The sequence below is a fragment of the Mastomys coucha genome, unplaced genomic scaffold (assembly GCF_008632895.1).
Source record: "Mastomys coucha isolate ucsf_1 unplaced genomic scaffold, UCSF_Mcou_1 pScaffold14, whole genome shotgun sequence".
NCBI classification, from domain to species: domain Eukaryota; kingdom Metazoa; phylum Chordata; class Mammalia; order Rodentia; family Muridae; genus Mastomys; species Mastomys coucha.
In genome coordinates, this window is record NW_022196896.1 from 33,949,398 (window position 1) to 33,969,434 (window position 20,037).

At 38.0% G+C, this 20,037-nt stretch overlaps 1 protein-coding gene across 3 annotated transcripts in view; it reads right to left on the reverse strand.

Annotated features, from left to right (window-relative positions):
• The window catches only part of Rp1 (RP1 axonemal microtubule associated), a 247,560-nt gene that overhangs the window by 184,544 nt on the left and 42,979 nt on the right, over nucleotides 1-20,037 (reverse strand). The window contains exons 2-4 of one of the 3 annotated variants that reach the window (XM_031366739.1): nucleotides 15,762-16,400; nucleotides 14,866-15,037; nucleotides 7,077-13,060 (exon numbers count right to left, since the gene is read on the reverse strand). In XM_031366739.1, coding sequence (XP_031222599.1) covers nucleotides 7,488-13,060; nucleotides 14,866-15,037; nucleotides 15,762-16,388 — 6,372 coding nt within the window. In that variant the 5' untranslated portion in view covers nucleotides 16,389-16,400 and the 3' untranslated portion in view covers nucleotides 7,077-7,487. Of the gene's footprint in view, nucleotides 1-7,076; nucleotides 13,061-14,865; nucleotides 15,038-15,761; nucleotides 16,401-20,037 lie in introns of those variants that run through there. The other 2 variants (XM_031366740.1, XM_031366741.1) reach the window with 2 other exon arrangements.

A 20,037-nucleotide genomic window follows, 5' to 3' on the forward strand; every position in this document is an offset into this window, starting at 1 on the left:
GGGGAGAGGAGAGGAGAGGAGGGGAGAGGAGGAGAGGAGCTGAAAAGAAAAGAAAACCTAAAACATGCTCTATCAGTTTGCTGTAAAACTTCTAACAGTTTACAAATCAAATGAACTTCTCGTGAACTTACTAGGTAGGTCCTCAGAAGAGGCCCAGTTTATCAACAATTGCCATAAATACCAACTTTGGCTCCAAGAATTGCGTAAATCTTATTGGACTGAAATGCAGAAAGGAACAATCTAAAAGTCTCTCGTAAATCTTACTTTTACCCATTGAAAGAACAGCGAATTAACTTATCTTCGATTTCTGTTGAGACTTTTAATGACAACACGCTCCTCAATTGTCTTCCCTGGGATAGACTGACAACTGATAATCATAATTCACTTTATAATCCTCGACACTGGAGCTGCAACTCTGTTTATTAATAGAATATATCCTTTCCTTTTGAAAAGTGCTACGCCCTCCAAGTTTATTCCTGGGGAAATATCTACAGTTATCCCCTGCTCCGGCACGCACCCAGCTTCTTCCAAGCTGCCCCTGAAAGTCGGGTCATTCTCCATAAAACACGTTGCTCGAGCTTCTGATAATGCATTTCACAACTGCCACCTGGTGGTCAAATGTATAATTTCACCACACCATTTTGAGGCAATAGTCCTTGACCTCAGATAAGCCATCAATAAGTCCTTCTCAGATAAGTCATTCTGCCATCAATCAGTACCTGGTCACCTGCAGGCTATTAGTTTATCAAGAAGAATCCCATAATACATTTAGAAACATCTGGGCTCTACTAGATACAAGATGCTAGATGCCCTTCTTTAGCCTTTCAAGTTACTTCATCTCAAAAGCAAGAATGAGACCTGTATGATCATGTTTCCTTTACATTTTTCCTTAATATTTTAAATTTCACAGTGTTGTAAGACTTTTTTAATTGTGCTTCACACTGTAGTTCAGGCTGGCCTGACACTTATGTTTGTGGGTATTTTTAGTGTAAGTCTTCTGAAAATGAAAACATCCTTCAAGTGTTTAGGAACAAAAAATTTAGATATTTCTGGAAATTATTGAAATACTGCTATATAAAATAAAAGAATTATTGATATCTTTTACTATTTTGAACAACCCTCTAAAGATAAAGCTATGAATCTAATAACAAGTAAAAAACAAAAGCAATCAATAGAATTTCCCATCCATACAGAATATACTGGGCACATGTCCCAATAATGTGCTAGCCTGGAGTATAAACATGAATATTAAATAATGTGACCTCAGACCTCAGAAGTCAACTCATGCACATGTTTATTTGAAGTTAGAGGTGAATTATACATTATCTATTATCAGATCAGCATGTGTCTTCAGTTTCATTTTTCTGTCTTGCTGGGCCCACTGAGGACATTGATATGGTATTAGCCACTGAGGGTTGCTGGGCCCACTGAGGACATTGGTATGGTATTAGCCACATACCACTGAGGACATGGCTGTGGAACTAGCCATAGAGGACATTGGTGTGGTATTAGCCACATACCACTGAGGACATGGCTGTGGAACTAGCCATAGAGGACATTGGTGTGGTATTAGCCACTGAAGACTGTGAAGTTAAATCAGCTATAAAGGCATTGGTGTAGCATTATTACCAAAATTAATACTATGCATTTATTCCTAAACTTTTAGTTGTTAGGCAATTCCCATAACTCAACCATGTACTTAAATACTACACTTTCCAAATCCATATGTGTGTATATTAATTTCTCTGAGAATTAACATCTTTAAACATTTACCCTTGATTCCTTGAGTGAAGAAAACTAAATACATGTGACAGGATCTTTCCTGCCCAATCCACACTAAAATATTAGGGCAGCAGGAGGCCCTTGATTGGGCAGGGAAAAGGGAGGCAGAGCTAAGAATTACAGGGACAGAGAGCGGCTCAGGGAGAGGGAGAGGCCAAGATGGAAACAGAAGAACAGGAAGAATCTGAACCAGCATGGCTTTAATTAGCCATGGGTAGTTATGATATTAAAGCATAGAATAATTGGGATATTTTTCTAATCTAGGTAGTCAGCTTTTATTGTTATCAATTGGTTCTGAAATTCTTGTATTGGCATCTTGTGAATTGAGAATTTATTGATACATAAATCTGTTGGGTTAATTATAAGCTTCTAGAGTTTTGTTTCTACCAGGTTGATGGGTGTTGTGACAGCTGACCGTGGGGTAGATGCTTGGGGCGGGGGGGTGGGACTAGCTAGAGGGTTGTGGCAGGAGCACAGGAAATCTGCTCATCTTGCCCTGCCCGAGAGTTGGCAGGAAGAGAGCAGTTGGAGCACAGAGAGTTGGTGGATTCATTTTTAAAATTTCCTGCAACACCTGGCACCCAATGTGAGACAAGAACCCATGACCCTGAGATTAAGAGTCTCGTGCCCTACTGACAGAGCTAGCCAGGCTAGGGAGAACAAAACATTAATTATTTTATCTAAAAGACCTGTTTCAAATCCTGATATAGTAATTATTATATACCAACAATGAAGTAATTCACCTCCTCATTTCCAAGCTGATACATTGATATATAGAATAATATAGGTATAATTCACCTAATACATATAAATATTATATGTAATGAGAATAACATAGAATAAACCAATAATTCCACTATAATCCCTGGTATACAGTAGCCACAACATTACTGTTAGTTCTTATTGTTTCTCCAAAGCTTACATCTTTTCATTACAATTCGTCACTGCTCACCACAAAATCTTACACACTATGACTTCCATACTTCAATTAGCAGAGGGCATTGCTTTAATATAGAGACATCATGTGTCATATAAAGGTGGTCCTCAACTGAAGCAGAAATTTTTCTAACTTTTATGGATTTAGGACTCATGCTGAAGGAAAATAAACAGAAGTTATCCCTGATGCTCGTTCTTACAGCTCAGTGCCAAACTTAGATTATTTCAGCACATCCCTGTGTTGCTCTAGAACATTACTCATTATATTTTTCAGTCACTCTTAGGTAACTGATTTCTAAGTTTTATAAAATGTATCTCTATAACATCGATATCTATAAGGAGTCTTTAAAGGGTTTCCTGATTGAAACACAGGCAATATACTATAATTGTTTTTAAATGTTGTTCATACTCAAGTATATTTATGTATGCATAAAGTATGTTTTATTTATATGTAACTAAGTGTCTCCAGTGAGCATGAAAACAACAAAATTGTAAATATCAATTGTCCATAGCAATTCTCTTTCAGTTTGAAGAGAAGTTCAAGCCCTGGGTTAAATCATTCCAGCACTTTTAATTTTTTTCTTCACAGAATGGTTTACCTTGACAGTTTGTAAAAATTTTTTTTTCTTGGTTTTTTTGAGACAGGGTTTCTCTGTATAGCCCTGGCTGTCCTGGAACTCACTCTGTAGACTAGGCTGGCCTCGAACTCAGAAATCCACCTGCCTCTGCCTCCCAAGTGCTGGGATTAAAGGCGTGCGCCACCACCGCCCGGCAGTTTGTAAAATTTTTAAACTATATTTTCCACAACCCAGTTAAAGAACTACTTCCCTTGAATAATTCACTTCTTCCCTTTCCCATGGTTCTCCTCACCTGTGTTCATCTCTTCACCCACAAATAGTTCTATAGGTGTGGCTTCAAGCGTGCTTTGTTTAGGAGCCACTTTTGAAGGTGAATTGTTCTGTTCCTGTCCCATCCTTTCCTCCACTGGCTACCACCTCTGCACCCAAGGTCTACTCCAAATTCATAGTTTCTGAGCCATTTTTACCTTGACTGAATAATCAGCTCATCTACCAGATTTCACTGGCCTAGCTCCAGTCATGTATCTCTTACAACTGGCTCAATCTAAGGCAGGCCAGATTCTCACACAAGACACACAACAAAAAGTCAAATTGCAAAACAGACCATGAATAGTCAAGAAAGCATCTCTCCCCTCAAACCCACTAGTCTCATAGAAGGGTTCTCTAATGCCAAATTCCTTAGATGAACCTCAGGACACAGAATTTAAAAGAACAATCTTTAAATTTTACAAACTTCACAAAGAATTAATGAATTTAAAGACAACATGAACAAACATATAATTGAACTCAAAGATAGCAACAATAAATGCCTGAGGTGTTCAAAAGAATGCATATATATAGCTGAATGAAATGATGAAGATAATTCAGAATTTGAAAACTGAATAAAAAAACAAACAGCAATCCCAGGTGGATTGAAGCCAGCCTGGTCTACAGAGTGAGTTCCAGGACAGCCAGGACTATACAGAGAAACCCTGTCTCAAAACAAACAAACAAAAAACCAAAAAACAAGAAAACATAGAAACATGCTGAAAACAAAAGTTGAAATGAAGATGGGATTGAAAAAACTCAATATCTCAATTAGAGAACTCAGGGAAAAACCTTACAAGGATAATACAGAGTATCAGGACTTGAACTTAAAGTAGAAGATCTAGACCAAATAAATAAGCAAATAATTTTGAAAAAAATACAGCACAAGAAAGAAATATACAGGAAATGTGGGACACCATAAGAAGAGAAACTCTTCAAATTATGGGCCTGTGGAGGATTATCAGGTCAATGACTTAGATCCGATTTTTTAATAAGATCAGATTTTTAATAAGATCATAGAAGAAAACTTTCCAAAATTTAGGAAAGACATACAGATCCCCCCACACACATACACACATTAGATAAGACAAGAAAAGAAACTCCCCACCCACAGCATATCTCAATTAAAGCACTAAATGAACAGAACAAAAAAATATTGAAAGCTCCAAGAGAAACAATTCAAGTTGCATATAACGGAAAACCCACCAGAACATAACAGCTGAATTTTCAATAGCATAGAGCAATGGGCTCCAAGTTCTAAAAAAAACACCACTGCCAGCCAATACTGTTGTACTCAGCAAAATTATCCACCATAGTTGAAAATGAGAAAAAAAGAAGACTTACTGTAATACCAACAAGCCTTTAGAAATCATATCCAACAAAGAATGCTAAATAGAATACTGAAAGCAATACACTTTGGACTAAAAAGAGAAGAAAACACAACCAAGAGATATCAGTAAGAAAATAAATGAAGCTACAGTTTACAAAATGCAAAGCATGACTAAGAAGACAAATCAGCAAAACCTAAAATAAAATTTAAAACTGTAATCTACACACACTTTTCAATTATAACTAAATATTAATGGCTTCAACTCTACAACTTAAAAAAAAAACACAAGCTTTCTGGATTGATTAAGAAATAAAATCCATCTTTTTATTGTTAACAAGAAAAAAGTATTCCAAGAAAATGAATCAGGAAACAAGCAATCATGGCCATTTTTTCACTAACTGAAAAAATAAGGCTTCAAACTGAAACTACTCATAAAAGGCAAATGAGGCCATTTCATCCCAATCAAGAGAGAATTTAGTTATAAATTTGTACAATAATATACCAAACTATAGTATGTCTTGTTTCATAAAAGGCATACTAATGGAATTATGGGCATGGATTAACACAAACACAACAATAATGGTGATCTTAACACTTCATTTTCTCTAAAAGGTCATCTCAGGAAAAAAAAAAAAAAAAAAAAAACCTCAGAATTAAATGACACCTTACATCAAATGGGCCTAACAAATACCTATAGAACATTCCATTCCAACACCAAATGTACGTTCTACTCAGTAGAACATGGAAGCTTCTCTAAGATAGACCACATTCTGGTGCAATAAACGAACATTAACAAATACAGAAAAACTACAATAATTTTATATAGCCTATCTGACATTTTACAATAAAACTGCAAACAAAATTCTCACAAGTGTATAAACTCATGTGAACTAAGCAACTCATTACTGAATGATGACTGGTCAAAGAACTCAACAAAGAAATCAAAATATTCCTGAAACCAAATAAAGATAAAAACACAACACGACAAAACATTTAGGACAGAGTAAAGGAAGTCTTAAGAGGAAAATTTATATGCCTACATGCCTATATCAAAAAATTAGAAAGAGCACAAATAAATTATTTAATAACCCAACTCAAAACTTTAGAGAAACAAGAGCAAACCAAACCCCAATCCACTAGATGACAGAAAATAATAAAAAAGAAAGTATGAATTAATGAATAAAAAACAGTAATCCAAAAAAACAAATAAATATCTAAGACTATATTTTTTGAGAAGATAAACAAGTATAAAGGGATTGCAGGACCTAGAAAAGATTATTTTGAGTGAGGTATCCTGGACCCAGAAAGACAAATGCCACATGTTCTCTCAATCTGCAGTTTCTAGCTCCAGTTAGAGACAGAGAGACTAAGAGATAGGTGGATGAGAGAAGATAATTGATAGACAGATGATAGATAGGTAGGTAGATAGATAGATAGATAGATAGATAGATAGATAGATAGATAGATAGATCTACAGACAGACAGGCAGGCAGACAGGTAAGAATGTAAGAGACAGGAATCAAGGTAGTCCTCTGTGAGACTGCCTTTCTTAGAAATGGCTGCATAAACGAAACATAATAATGACAATATCCATAGGGAATGCTAACACAGAAAAGTGAAATCCCATAGGGTCTGACTCCTAAATAAAGAACTTTAGGCAAATTATGAGTGCTGAGAGAGAAACTATTAGCCTTTCCCAGAGATAAATAATTGGCTAGCCAGTACAAAGTGGCCAGCCTTGAAGCCATACATACAACAAACGACAAAATGGAAACACTTGGTTGTACTTAAGCATTTGTTTATGACATGTAATAATAATGATCAAAGTGACTATCAATTTGAGAGTTGGAAGATATGGGAGGGATTGGAGGGAGTGGACACAGGAGGGGTTGTTTAGAGTAGGGGAAAGGAAAGGGGAAGTGTTGTAATTATATTTTAACTACAAATGTAAAAATTTTAAATAAGTTAAAATCTTTAATTTAAAGATTATAATGTCTAGGAAAGGCACACCTTAGGAGTGGTGTATTCCTTTGTGAGAAAATGGTGAATGCTGTGCTGTGGAATACTCAGGAACTTCAGTGACTGTTCTCTGGAGACAGAAGCCTACTCTTCTCCAGGAGCAAAACCAGCAAGTTGCACTGCAGAGCTTCAGTAAAAGTCTTTATTCAATCAGTGCTTAAATTAACAAGTGAAACAATATAAAGTTACATTTATTTGCTAACATATACAATATATCATATGTAGTTGACAACATTTTAAGGACATATTTCTTGTCCTGGCTGTATTTCTGATATCTTGATCAAACAAAGCCATAGCTATACAAAATTATATATGTTTAAAGTGAAACTACATTAAACTTTAATTACTGAGAAAATGAGGGAAAATGCAATGGAGAAAACCAAATTTGTTTTATCCAAGAGTATGTTTTTCAGGATATTCTTGTTTTGAAATAGCAAGAAATTCTTAGAGAATCTAGCCTAAATTCTACCCCCTGTGCTGCATCTTTTTATGGAAAAAAAACATATTGATAGTTAGTGATTATGCTAATACTAAAATTATAAACCATTCTTCTCACTAGGACTTTTAATATCTATTATATTTAATTGATTTTCTTCCCAAATGAAAAGAACTTCACCCTCTAAAATGTAATATATTTCTAATATTCTTCTGGCTTTGATATTTAAGGATTTCTGAACTTGGCAAATGTCTAACAAGTAAACTTGACCAAACAGTTCCAAGTGGAACTGGCAAATGGTGTTTTCCCTTACTACTTGGTTGGAATTTTTTCTTGAGTTCTGTAATCTATTAATAAAGTTATTATTCTCATCAACACTTTTGAAGTTATCTGTCCAATTGCTATGGTTTAGTGAAACAGAATTCATATCCCCCACCACTGATGTGGACAAAAGATCTGAAAACCTTTTCTTTAAATATAATTGGAATTTCTTCAAATTAATTTCCTCCCCCAAAGAGCTAGCTCTTTTATCTACTGAGTCAATCATACTTTTGAAATAAAGTTGATCACACAGATCACCAATGGCATTATCAGCAAGTTCTTTGCCCATGCTCACTTTCCTGCTCTCACTTCTAAACATGTTTTTCTTTGACTGTAGCAGAAATGGGTATATTTCCATCCACGATTGAAAACCCAAAGAATTTTCAATATCAGAATCCTTGCGATAAGCAAATCCTCGGTCTCCCTCATTTATAGGTTGAATAATAACAGTTAGTATTGGACAATGCTGACCACAAAGGGCATATAGTTTATCCAAGGAGTCGCCTTCCTGAAGTGCACCATGAGTTAGATTGCTCCCATGTGATGGCTGAGTTTTAATAGCATCGCTGCGGACAGGGTGGACTTTGTTACCAGCAGAAGCCAGGGCTTGAGTAACAGAGGTACACATTCTTTCAGATGGATAATCACCCTTCTCCTCTTTGTGATGATTGCATATTTTCTCTTTGGAGCAGGTTTTACTCTGCACATCTAGAAAATCTTCACCAAAAGGCTCAGAGTCACTGCCATGAGGGAGGTTAAAATAATTGCATTTCACTTCAAGGGGTTGAGTCATTTCCTCTACTTCTGAAGAGGACAGTTCAGCCATTGTTGGACCAGGAGCCAACTCTCCGAAATGTGAATATGGCACCTCGGTGCCGTTCTTATCAGTTAGAGTATCCACTGATGTGGTGTCTGCATTGCCGTACATGCCAGGATTGTCCGATGATACCCTCCACAAACGATTTTCTCTCAGGAGCCATTTGCCATTGTCAATCAGTTTTCCCTCTTCTTTTTCCATAAAGACCCTGTCACACTCACTTGGCTTTGTAACCTTTTCTATACTGTTGTCACCAAAACTGTCTCCCCTGCCATTAGCATCAACCTCAGCTTGTATTTCCTCCTGGAATTCCTGCAACATGAGTGAACTTCTAGATACCTGATCAGAAGAGACCAATGACTGACATTCAGACTCATAAATATTTGTTTTCTTAGCACACTGAACTTCCACAGGATTATAAGGATAAACCTGAGATTTGTGTATAGACCCATGGAAAAATGGTGGTTTGATAATCTCTGCTTTGCCATAAAGCTTTTCTATCGCCCTTTTAACAATCCCTCTAGGGTACTCTCTCTCTTGGCCAGTGTTATCATTGTGATAATTGCTGGATGCTTTACAAGGATATCCACTCTCACTGTCTGATCCATAATCTGACCAGTCTAAGGTCCCTAGGCTTCTGTGATGTTTTTGAAAATTAAGTGAGGACTCTAAGTAACTTTCATTTTCCATGCTGTCTACCATCATCTTAACTCTCATCTTAGTTTCTCCTACTCGGATCTCTTTTTCAGTGTTTTTATTAGTATCATAGCAAAACACTAAAGATGGTGGTGTCACCTGTCCCCTACCAGTTGTCTCCAAAATCGCAGTATTTTTTCTTTCCTGTTCTATAATATTCCTCCCTGATATGTTTATCAATTCCAAACTCATCCTAGCCTCTGATTCTTTTTGTATCATTTCCTTGGTAGCTTTTTTTCCAGCCCTTACTTTCATATTGAAGATACCTGTGTCTTGGCTTTCTAGTTCTTCAAAAGAATCTAATTCTGAAATGGCATCTCTTTCACTTGATGTCACGCTATTGGTTATTGACCCTGGTTCTTCAGAACTCCTTGATTCTTCCTTCTCTGAAGAAATAGATTTCTTTTTATTCACAACTTTCTTAAGTGGGCAATTTTGAAATTCTTCTAGACAACTATTGTCCTTATCAGATTCTAGATAAGTTTTACTTAGGAAAATACCTCGGTGACTTAATTCATTGACATTTTGGGATGAAGTTGATATATTAGAGTCATTTTTATACATAGAATCTGCCAAAATACGTAGATCTTTTGGAACTTCAGGAACAGTTTTGAGTCCTTGAGCTGATTCCAGATCATCAGTGCATTTGTTTTCTTCTGAATTCACACAGTCAATTGTACTGCAGTCTCTGATGGGAATGTGAGTCTCATCACTTGGGCAACCTGCCTCATAGATGTTCTCTTTCTGAGCACCAGCCTTATGGGAACACACACCATCTGTAAGGAAACAGGCCATTCCTGGGACAGAAGTATCATGTGTGGGGCACTGACTCATAGTAGAAGTATTACCAGTGAAAAAGGCATCACTCTGGTCATATACGCCTTTTGGAGGATTAGTCATGCTCACAGTGCACATCTCACATGAAGAGTTATGTGACTTGTTAACTGTTTCTGAAACACAGTCCCCCCTGACAGAGTAGCCTTCATCCAAAAGGCTCTTCTGGGTACTCTCATTTTTACACTTGTCCACACTATGAAGGCTGGCTGCTGTATAATTTGCTGGCATCATATCTTGTTCTCTCCCACTGGATCCACTGCAAGTTTTGGTTGATTCCACTAAGTTGGCAACAGCAGCCTTCAAGTCATCAGCTTTCTCTGTGATGGCAACATGCTTCAGAACTTCCAACAATGCAGCTGTTTCCGAAGATCTGCTGGTCATCTTATGAGCATCACTTTGACAGAGACTATTCATATTTCTCTTTAGGTTTAGTACCAAAAGCCAAGCCAGAAGGAGATTTGTGGATGAATTATATACTGCAGAAGGGAAGACAACCTCTGCTAATGAACCAGGTATTTGAGAAATTCCATTCTGATGCTTCTGATTATTAGGGACAAAAGCTTCCAGGTGCCGAAGCAACAGGGCTAGTAAGTAGTCTTTTGGAACATTCTCTCCCATAGCATCTACCTGAATGGCAACCTCAATACTTTGCCCTTTTGTAGCAACGTTCATTTCTTGGTATACAAGCTTTACTTCTGGTCTTGACTTTTCAGTAGATAAATGACTTTTAGTACTAGGATCGTTAATAGTGGTCTGTGATAAAGTACAGTTGTCATGCAAAGAAACCAAGTAAGAATCATACAGAGACCCACCCTGGCCCTCATCAGGATGTTTAGTAAGCTCTCCACCATTATCCTTAGCAACAAGAGATTTACCTGTCTCTTGATTTTTATTGCCTGTCCAATTGTCATTTTTACTTTTGTGCTTATTACTTTCCATTAAAAAACTATTTCCTTTTGAAGAAGTTGTTTGGAGGTTATTTTCTGGAAAGCCATTACTGTTATAATTGACCACATTGCTTCTCTTTTGGCATAGTGGACCTGATTTTCTATGCTCTAACTCTGGATATGGGTTTATGTTCTGCAACCATCGCTGTACATAGCTCTTAACTGAATGATGGGGAATATCCTCAGGAGAATCAGTTTTTTTCAGAGAAGCTAATGGATCTGCCCTGGTTGTAACATGCTGTTCACTTACTATAGCACCTGACTTTAATTTAATTCCCTTTTGTTTTTTCTGGTTTCTTAACGTTATGTGTAAATCATTAACTTTTGGGACTAAAATCCTTTTTGCCATTCCTTTCAAATTTCCAGTTCCTTTCTCCACTTGGAACACTGATCTATGCAAAGCTTTCTGGTCTTCCTCAAGGATATTAAACACATGAAATAAACTTTGTTTTTCCAAATTACTTTCACGAAGTTTAGAGTCACTATGGAAAAATACTCTATCTTCTTGACCAATTCCTTGCTTTCTGAGTCCTGCTGTGCTTATACTCTTCAGTGGTTTTGATTTTCTTTTGGCTAAAAGTTTTTGAGTCTTAGGATTTTGAAAAGTATTTAATTTATTTTTATGGAAATTCTTAGAAAATTTGGAGTTACTTTTGGGAAAAAAATTATTTGATTCAATCACCATAGGACTTGTATTAAGTCCCTCCTCACAAACTCTCCCTCCTTTACCAGGACAGTCTGATCCTTGCAATAGTGTTTCCTGTGCAGTTGTTTCTGCTCTGTGTATTTTCCCAGCTTTATTAGGGGTTCCTTTGGTTTCAATCACTTCTTCCTTATCCTTGGAAGTTATCGTTCGCTGCTGAGATATTTGCTTCTTCTTTTTCTTCTTCTTGCTAGCAAAAGAGGATAAAATCTTTCCATTTTCTGGTCGTTCTGTTAAACCACAGTGAGCAAGTTCATTAGCAAGTTTTGTGGTGAGAGCAGAAGTTGCTACAGAAGAAACCTCAGAAATATTTCTGTCATTTGGATAGTTGTTACCTGAGGTAAGAGTTGAATCTGCTGTGGTAGAACTGAAGCTGTCATTGGCATCACCACAAGTTCTGAAGTGCTTGATAGTGGCTTTGCCTGATACTTCACTGCTGTCTGTGCCCTCTTCCACAACTGAGTTCTCAGGTACAGTTGATGGTAAAGCATTGTTATGGCACACCTTTAAGACTTTCTGACTTGTAATTTCTATAGCACCAGCATTTATGGCATGTGATTTAAGCGGTCCATTTTCCTTTGTTCTTTCTAATGCTGACTCCATCTCATCCTCGCTTCGGATCTGAACAAGTTTATTAGATACTGATGACATTTTACTGCAAGAATGTGTAAACATGTGGTATTCGGATTTTTCTCCACCCTTTCTTTCTTCACTATAGGAAAACTGCTTTTCTTGAACCTCTGTTTCCGATACTACTGTGACAGTCCCTATCACAGATTTCTTCTGTCTCATTCTCCTTGGTCCAGGGGTTGGGGGTCTATAAAAGTGGTTTACTTGTCTCTGGCTTTCCTGAATGTCTGTATCCATAGAGACATTCTCCCAGCCAGCAGAGCTACATGACAGAGCCTGCTGCTCTGTCACTTGAGTATTCTCCTCCTCTGTCAAATTGCCCTGCTGAGTGGTGTCTGTGATGTCTTCAGACAATGAACATGCTGCGAGCTTTAAACTAGATGATCCACCATCTGTTTTTTCAGGATAACTACTTTTCTTACTCTTTTCATCATTATTAGAATGACCAGCTCTATTGACAGTGGTTGTCCATTTAACAGTTTCTTCTTCTTTTATCTTGAATCGAACTTTCATCACGACTGTCATCGTACCATCTTGATTAAAAACAATTGATTTCTCAACACCATCTTCAGAAGGATATGTTGATAGAGTCTGAGAATTATGTGTTTCTAAGGCCAAGTAATTCTCAGGGGCTAGAGAAAAGTCTGAAAAGCAATCATATGTTTTCTCTGAGGCCAGAGAATCAGTCTGGGGTCTTAGGACTGAAGGCGTATGTGTGCTCACTTGCAAGATTTTAAGAGTGAAAGATACCATGTCAAAATACAACATGGAAAGCACAGAAGTGGTAAATATCCCAAGGAAGAAGCAGCAAAGAAAGAAAAAGAAAAGGAAAAATTAGTACAAAATGACATTTCTCTGTATTTTACAATAAAATGTTATAGGTGTATTCTAATCTGTAGTCAAGAGTAATTTCGAAAATCTTACTCACTTTGTTTTTTTTTTTCTCAAACTACTATTAAAAAGTAAACTAACCATACTTTGATGGAGACATTCACAAAATTTTAATTTTAACAATTTGATAATGGAATAATAATAAGATATATATATAAAGTATAAACTGCTGATGATTATATTGGGAAAAAAATGTTTTCTGTGTGGTTTTGTTTCTCTGCTTACCAATACAAAAGCTAGAATCTAATAAACTCCCATGTATCTCTGTAAGAATGGCTGGCAAAGAGCAATATACGGTGATGTTCCATCTGAGTATATATGAGAGAACCCTTGGGAGCTTTATGAAAGCATAATTATCTTTAATGCTTGATGAATCAAATAATATTTAATTTTAATTTGTGTAATTGGTGCAGTTGATTTAATATATACATAAAAAAGCCTCTGAGTTACACACAGCCCAGTGTTGCTTTCAATGTGAGGTTTCTGTTGTTAACTTTGGCTGTTGAGCTTCTTAATGTAACAGATCTCCCCCTAATAGTCCTTATGGATTTGCACACATCTCCTTTGCAGTTTTCAGAGCTAAACCTAAAAATATTTTTGTAGTTTTTGATAAATAAAAATGTCTCATTTTTAACTTTTTGAAGTAAAACTTAACAAAGCTCTATCAAAAATCATAATAAGCAGCTGATAACAGAGACAAAAAGAGTAAGCCACTTCAGAAAAATGACCAAGGTAAAACATATGCATAATATATAATTGGCAGTTAATACCTACAAAATAGGTTCATTGACAAATAGGGGTATGTTTTTGAAATAATTAGATGAAAGCATTAAAATATTTTAGCCATATTAGCAATAAGAGCAGGGATACAACTTCTTAAAATACAGATTATTCCAAGTCTAAAGAGAATGAAAGTTCAAATTCAAGTATAAATGGCAATCAGCATACTGGCATAGAACTTCCATCTCCTTGAAAATAATGAGTACAGTGAGTGATGGTGCTAACCTCTCTCACACTCTTGGGCCTCAAGACACCCTTTATCCCTATCCTAAGGACAATAATACGCTCTTAAATGGATCCTAGAATTCTCACAATTTAGGTTATTGTTACTGGTATAAACTAGCTGCATGAACCTCTTTATTTTGATCAAGAATTTTGCAGGAATACCTTCAGAGGGGAGAGCATATAGCTAGATTTTATTCTTAATGTATAAACCACTCATTTGCTGTGCTCAGCTATGAATGTTCATTCAGAAAAAAGTCTACAACTACCAGACATGTCATATAATTCTGCAAAACTCTTCCTAAAACAAGAAATTCTAATACTTTGTTTTATTAAAAATAAAAAATATATATGTCATTCATGTAAAAATGTTTATGATTGATTATTTTGGAAGCGTCTTTCAAAAAGTCATCAGATAACCTCTCTGACTATTTGCAACTATAAATTAGCCATTTCATTTTGTAATATTTTTAATCTTCTCACATTTTTGTCTTTGTGATGAATTAACTTGGTCCTTTAAATATATTTTTTATTGGTAAAGCAAAACAGAAAGTTTCAGAAATAAAACTAAAACTAAAAATAAAAATAAAAAATAAAAATAAAAAAGAATAAGGTCTATTTCTAAGTGACTTACTCTTTCTTTTTTCTATCTTGGCTTTTCCCTTCCGGTGCACACGGTGAGAGATTCCTGGTAACTTGGCAGGAAGCAAGTATTTTTGTATGTCGTAATTTCCTGGTTTAAATGGCTCCCTTCCAGCTGCCACCACAGCGCCAGAGCTCAGTATCACTGCCTGGAGACTAGGAACCTAGAAGAAACCAAGATTACTGAGCAAGTACTGTTCTTTCCATATGATATATTTATAACTTTTAATAGCTCAATGTAACAGCCTCCTAGGGTTGAAAGAAATAATTACTATGCATTTTCTTAGATGTCAATAATATACACGAAATAATCTAGGCATGTTGGGGAAATGGGTGTAAGCAGACCCAGAGACACTATTGAGTCTGCATGCTAGCTAGAAAGTGACAGGATAGTTTTCTGGAGTAATTAAAGGAATCTTTAAGAGCTATGTGGTATTTCTCCCCCAAAGTCTGCAGTTACAACAAAGTGCCTATGAATCCGGAGCCAGCTGGGAAAAGGCCCTGTAGAATGAATAGCAAGCAAGCCTTGAAGATGATCTCTTGTATACGACTGTTAGCTGCAGACCCTAGGAAAATGCTTTTTCCGGATACTAGAAAAAAAGTTCTTTCTAGATAGGAAAACAATATTCCCTTCCAAGAAGTATTGTGAAAAAAATTGTATTCTTAAACAAAACATTGTAAGTCAGCATTCAAGGAAATCAGAAGGGGAATAAGAAGACCCTTCCAAGCCAATGACATGTCAGATTCTGACAGGAAGAAAACGACTACTAGAGGATACATACAGAAACGTGCAGATACACAAGCATATCTGTACACTCATATATGCATATACACACACACATATACGTACACACAAGAGAGGTGACTTAGAGTCACCTGTATACTCACTTTTCTTCCATCTGTGGCATACAGCTTGACCACAGGACACTGCATGACCTGTGTCAGGTACTGCAGAAAGGCTTCAAAGCTCTGAGTAATCCTCCGGCTAAGAAGAACCACATGCTTGGTCTTCGGGTCACCGTTCCGGAAGACCACGAGCCTCCTAGGGGCGCGGAGCATGCCAGGTGCCATGGTGGGCATGGTGGCAGTAGCAGAACGGAGCTGCACGTGTGTGCTTATGGAACGACTACTGAGCCAGGGCCGAGGACGCCGGCGGGCCTTGTCCAGGTCAACTGGCAGCACCTTCTTATTGTGGGAGCACACATAAGATTCGCCATCCTCTAGCTCCTCCAGCCTGGTGATGCTGTGTCGTCCACGGGGCGTGCTGATATTCCTTACCCCAAAGGGCAGGGGCACCTTCCTGGATAAATTGTCTAGCAGAGCGTCAAAAGTCTTAAAGGAACGAGGATTGACCACCACCCTAACGCCGCCAAACTGTGGGTCTCCGCTCTTATAGAAACTGATGCGTTTAGCCACTACGGGATGAGTAATGTTTGAATGGCGAGGGGAAGGAACTTGACCTTCAGAAGAAGTCAGATGAATCATGGAGAAACTAGTAGAAGGTGTGTCACTCATTTTGGATGAGACCTAAAGAGGAAAGAAAATGGCTCGTTTCTACAACGTCCTGTAGCTGTACCATTGAGACTATACAATAATGCTACTATACAATAGTGCTAGTGCTTGCTGGTTATAGCTGAAGGCATGCAGAATAGTCCTAGGATTATATTTACTAAATGGACTGCCAAGTTTGAAAGACAATCTTAAGACACTACAATAATACCAAAATAAGTAAAGCCAGGAGATTTAGTTCAATGATAAGCAGCTGGCCTAGCTCGAATACCTGAATTGGGTCCTCACATTCAGGTAGGGAGGAGAATAATGATGATTATGACAGAAATTTGAGAATAGTGTACTGACACTTAAAAAGATTAGTGTAAATAATTTATGGTATATATGTCAATACAGCAGAATCCTATGAAACTCAGAGATAGATAGATAGATAGATAGATAGATAGATAGATAGATAGATAGATAGAGATTACTTATAAAAAAAAATCATGGAGTTGGTGAGATGGCTCACCAGTTAAGAGTACTGACTGCTCTTTCAGAGGTCCTGAGTTCAACTCCCAGCAGCCACAGGGTGGCTCATTTATAATGGGATCCAATCTGGTGTGTCTGAAGACAGAAACAATGTACTCACATAAAATAAATAAAATCATTTTTTTAAAGATAGTCATGGCATACAACTGAATGAAGACCTTATTTCTATAGTGTTATGACAAAAATTTGTGTTTGTGAAGTAGCATAAGGTAGAAAGCCAATTTACTAGATACTGGTCTATTTAGTGGTTCGCTCAAAGCATGGCCTGTACAGCCTGTTTGTCAAGCATGGATTCACTGACTGCCTGGAACAGCATGATCTGGAGAATAGCTGAATGGATCAGTCATTGACCTGAAGAACCTGTGTCTTTCAGCTGCTTGTTGGGTCTCTCTGAGGACAGTCATGACAGGCTCTTTTTGTGAGCACACCACAGCATCAGTAATACACCCAACAAGCACCCTAAAGACTCAGATACAGATATTTACACCCAACCAATGAACAGAAGCTGCTGAAGAAGTTGAGGAGAAGGGTGACCTTATAAGAAAACCAGCAGTCCCAACTAACCTGGACCCCCGAGATCTCTCTGACGCTGAGCCACCAACCAGGCAGCATATACCAGCTGATATGAGGGCCCCAACACATATACAGAAGAGGGCTGAAGATACACCTAACCCTCAAGACACTTGAGGTCCCAGGGAATGGGGAGGTCTCGTGGGGTGGGGGTAAGGGGTGGGGCCATCCTCGTGGGGATGGGGCGGGATGTGGAACAGAGGGTGGACCAGGATGGGGATAAAGTCTGAACTGTAAGAAAAATGATTAAATAAAAAAATAAAATTAAACAAAAAGAACCTGCATACACTTCTGTAGAGTCTTTCTTGCTTTCTCACCACACCTTGTGATTTTAGAGTATAAAAGCATACAAACTGCCCTGGGGTTCAAAGCCTTTCAGGAGCTGAGGTGCGCATGTATGCTTATTGAGCAGCTACAGAGTCAGGGCGATGGGTAGTCTTGTCCAGGTCAGCTGAAGCACCTTCCTATTCTGGGAGCACGGGTAAGACTGGCCATCCTTTGACTTTGGTTCACCAGTTACATCTCCCCTGTCATCCTCTCATTGGTGTCGGCATGCTTATTACAGAAAGATTCCAACAGCAATTCTGGAAATTCCCCAGCCAGATCTCCCTCATCATGACCCCAGTTGGTTCTGGGAGGCTACTGCGCTGGGGCTCTCAGCCCACTAAAGTCTCTGCAACTGAGAAGTGCTCACCCAAGATGAGATTGCACGGTCTTCTCCCAGTAGCCAAGGGGACTGTGGAGCCCAGATTCAGAGTTTCTGAGTGTACTACGATGAGACTAAGCTGGAACATCTAGACTAGGTAAGACCCCCAGGAGATAGACAGGAGTTGTCAGCATGCACTGGATTACCTTCAGGAAACTGAATGTGTAGCCTTTATGGAATGGCACATAAAATAAAAATAAATAAAATATTTTTAAAAATTAAAAAAATAAAATGGGACTGTATAACTTCTGAATGAGCAGTGAAAGAGCATGTGATTTCTTATCGTGCTTCCGCAGTTCTGTGGGTATGAGATCTAACTGAACCTCAACCTGCAGTTCTGCTGAGGCTGTTTTACATAAATGGGCATTCATTTTTTCCATAACAAGAGGTGACTTCGCATGGGGATATACATGTGACCATAAGGTAAGACTTTTTAAGTCTCTTAAAGGCAGCCAGTCGGCCAGGCACTTGCTTGAGGAAAAAGTGTATCTTCTCAGACCATCCTATGCACTACAGGGGGATAGGCACGTATAAACTCCACCAGCTCCTGGTTATGGAACATTTTTCCCCATGAGGTCTGCATCATACCAGTGTTAGACCCACACAGTCTCACAGACTATCAAGCCTGAAAAACCAATGAAGCATACACTCCTACCAGGTAGCTTCTACAGAGAATGAAATCTGGCTTTAATTTCCAGTGCTACATGGAGTCAGGGCAATCTCAAGTTAGCCTGGTCTCACTCCCTCACTGGCATCCACCATGATGCAATGCTCACCAACATTGACCAGCCTACCATGTCTTCCAAACTACAGCTGGCTGTGTTCCAGGGAAGAATTTGTTCCAATGTGCCAACTAAGGGAAATGTCAGGTCTTTATCTAATACATCACAACTCCAGACGATATGTTCACACTCCTACTGTTCCCAGAATTTCCTCATGAAAATCAGAAGAAAAAAAAAACAAAAAACAAAAGCAACTGACTGTTGAAAATCATGAGGCTGGCTGATTGCCACAGATAGGGAGATAATTCCAGAGATGGCAGCTCCTAGCTTAGTCCAGCAAGCTTACGTAGTATGCATCTTGGGAAAACTGCTCTATGAGAACTGTTGCAAAGTTATTTGCTGGTCTGAATTCGCCAGCACTGACTCAACAAGCTAGCAAGGCCTGTCTTCAGTGGGCCTGGAACCTTGCTGATGGAAAATCGGGGGTCCTGCCCACTTGAACATTAGAGGTGGACTTTAGTGACATTCAGTATAGCAGGGGACACTGATTCTTGCTAGTTAACACTGTTCATTTTTTCAGACTGGTAGAAGCTTTTTCTACACACAGAGAGAATTAACTTGGAATTAATACAACTGGTACCACCTTCAGGTCAAGTTGAGAAAATGAATAAAAGCTTTAAATGACAGTGGCCAAGAAACAGTCTTCCTTGGCCAGTAATTCTGCTGCTTGTACCACTTCAATTTCAGTGAATATCCTGTAAATCCCCTTTTGAGATCCTGTTTGGCTGCCCACACCCACTACTTCCAAAGGAATCAGAGTACCTTCAAGTGTCAAGTCACATGCCCAGTTCTTGAAAAATCTGGCTGGCACTCCACAGAAAATTGCTTAAAGTTACAGATATCAATTCATAGATACACCATACCCACACCAAGGTTACAGACTATGTGAGCTGACCAAGCCTCTAAAATTGACTAGTTCAAATGACCTCAGAATAGAGACAAAACCTGATGGTAGGTACCATAGGATGATATACCTACGGATAATATTTGTAGGGCTGCTTAATTTCTGATTTGGGTTTTCAATGAAAGGGATCTAAGCAAGGTCATTTGCATATTAAGCAACTGA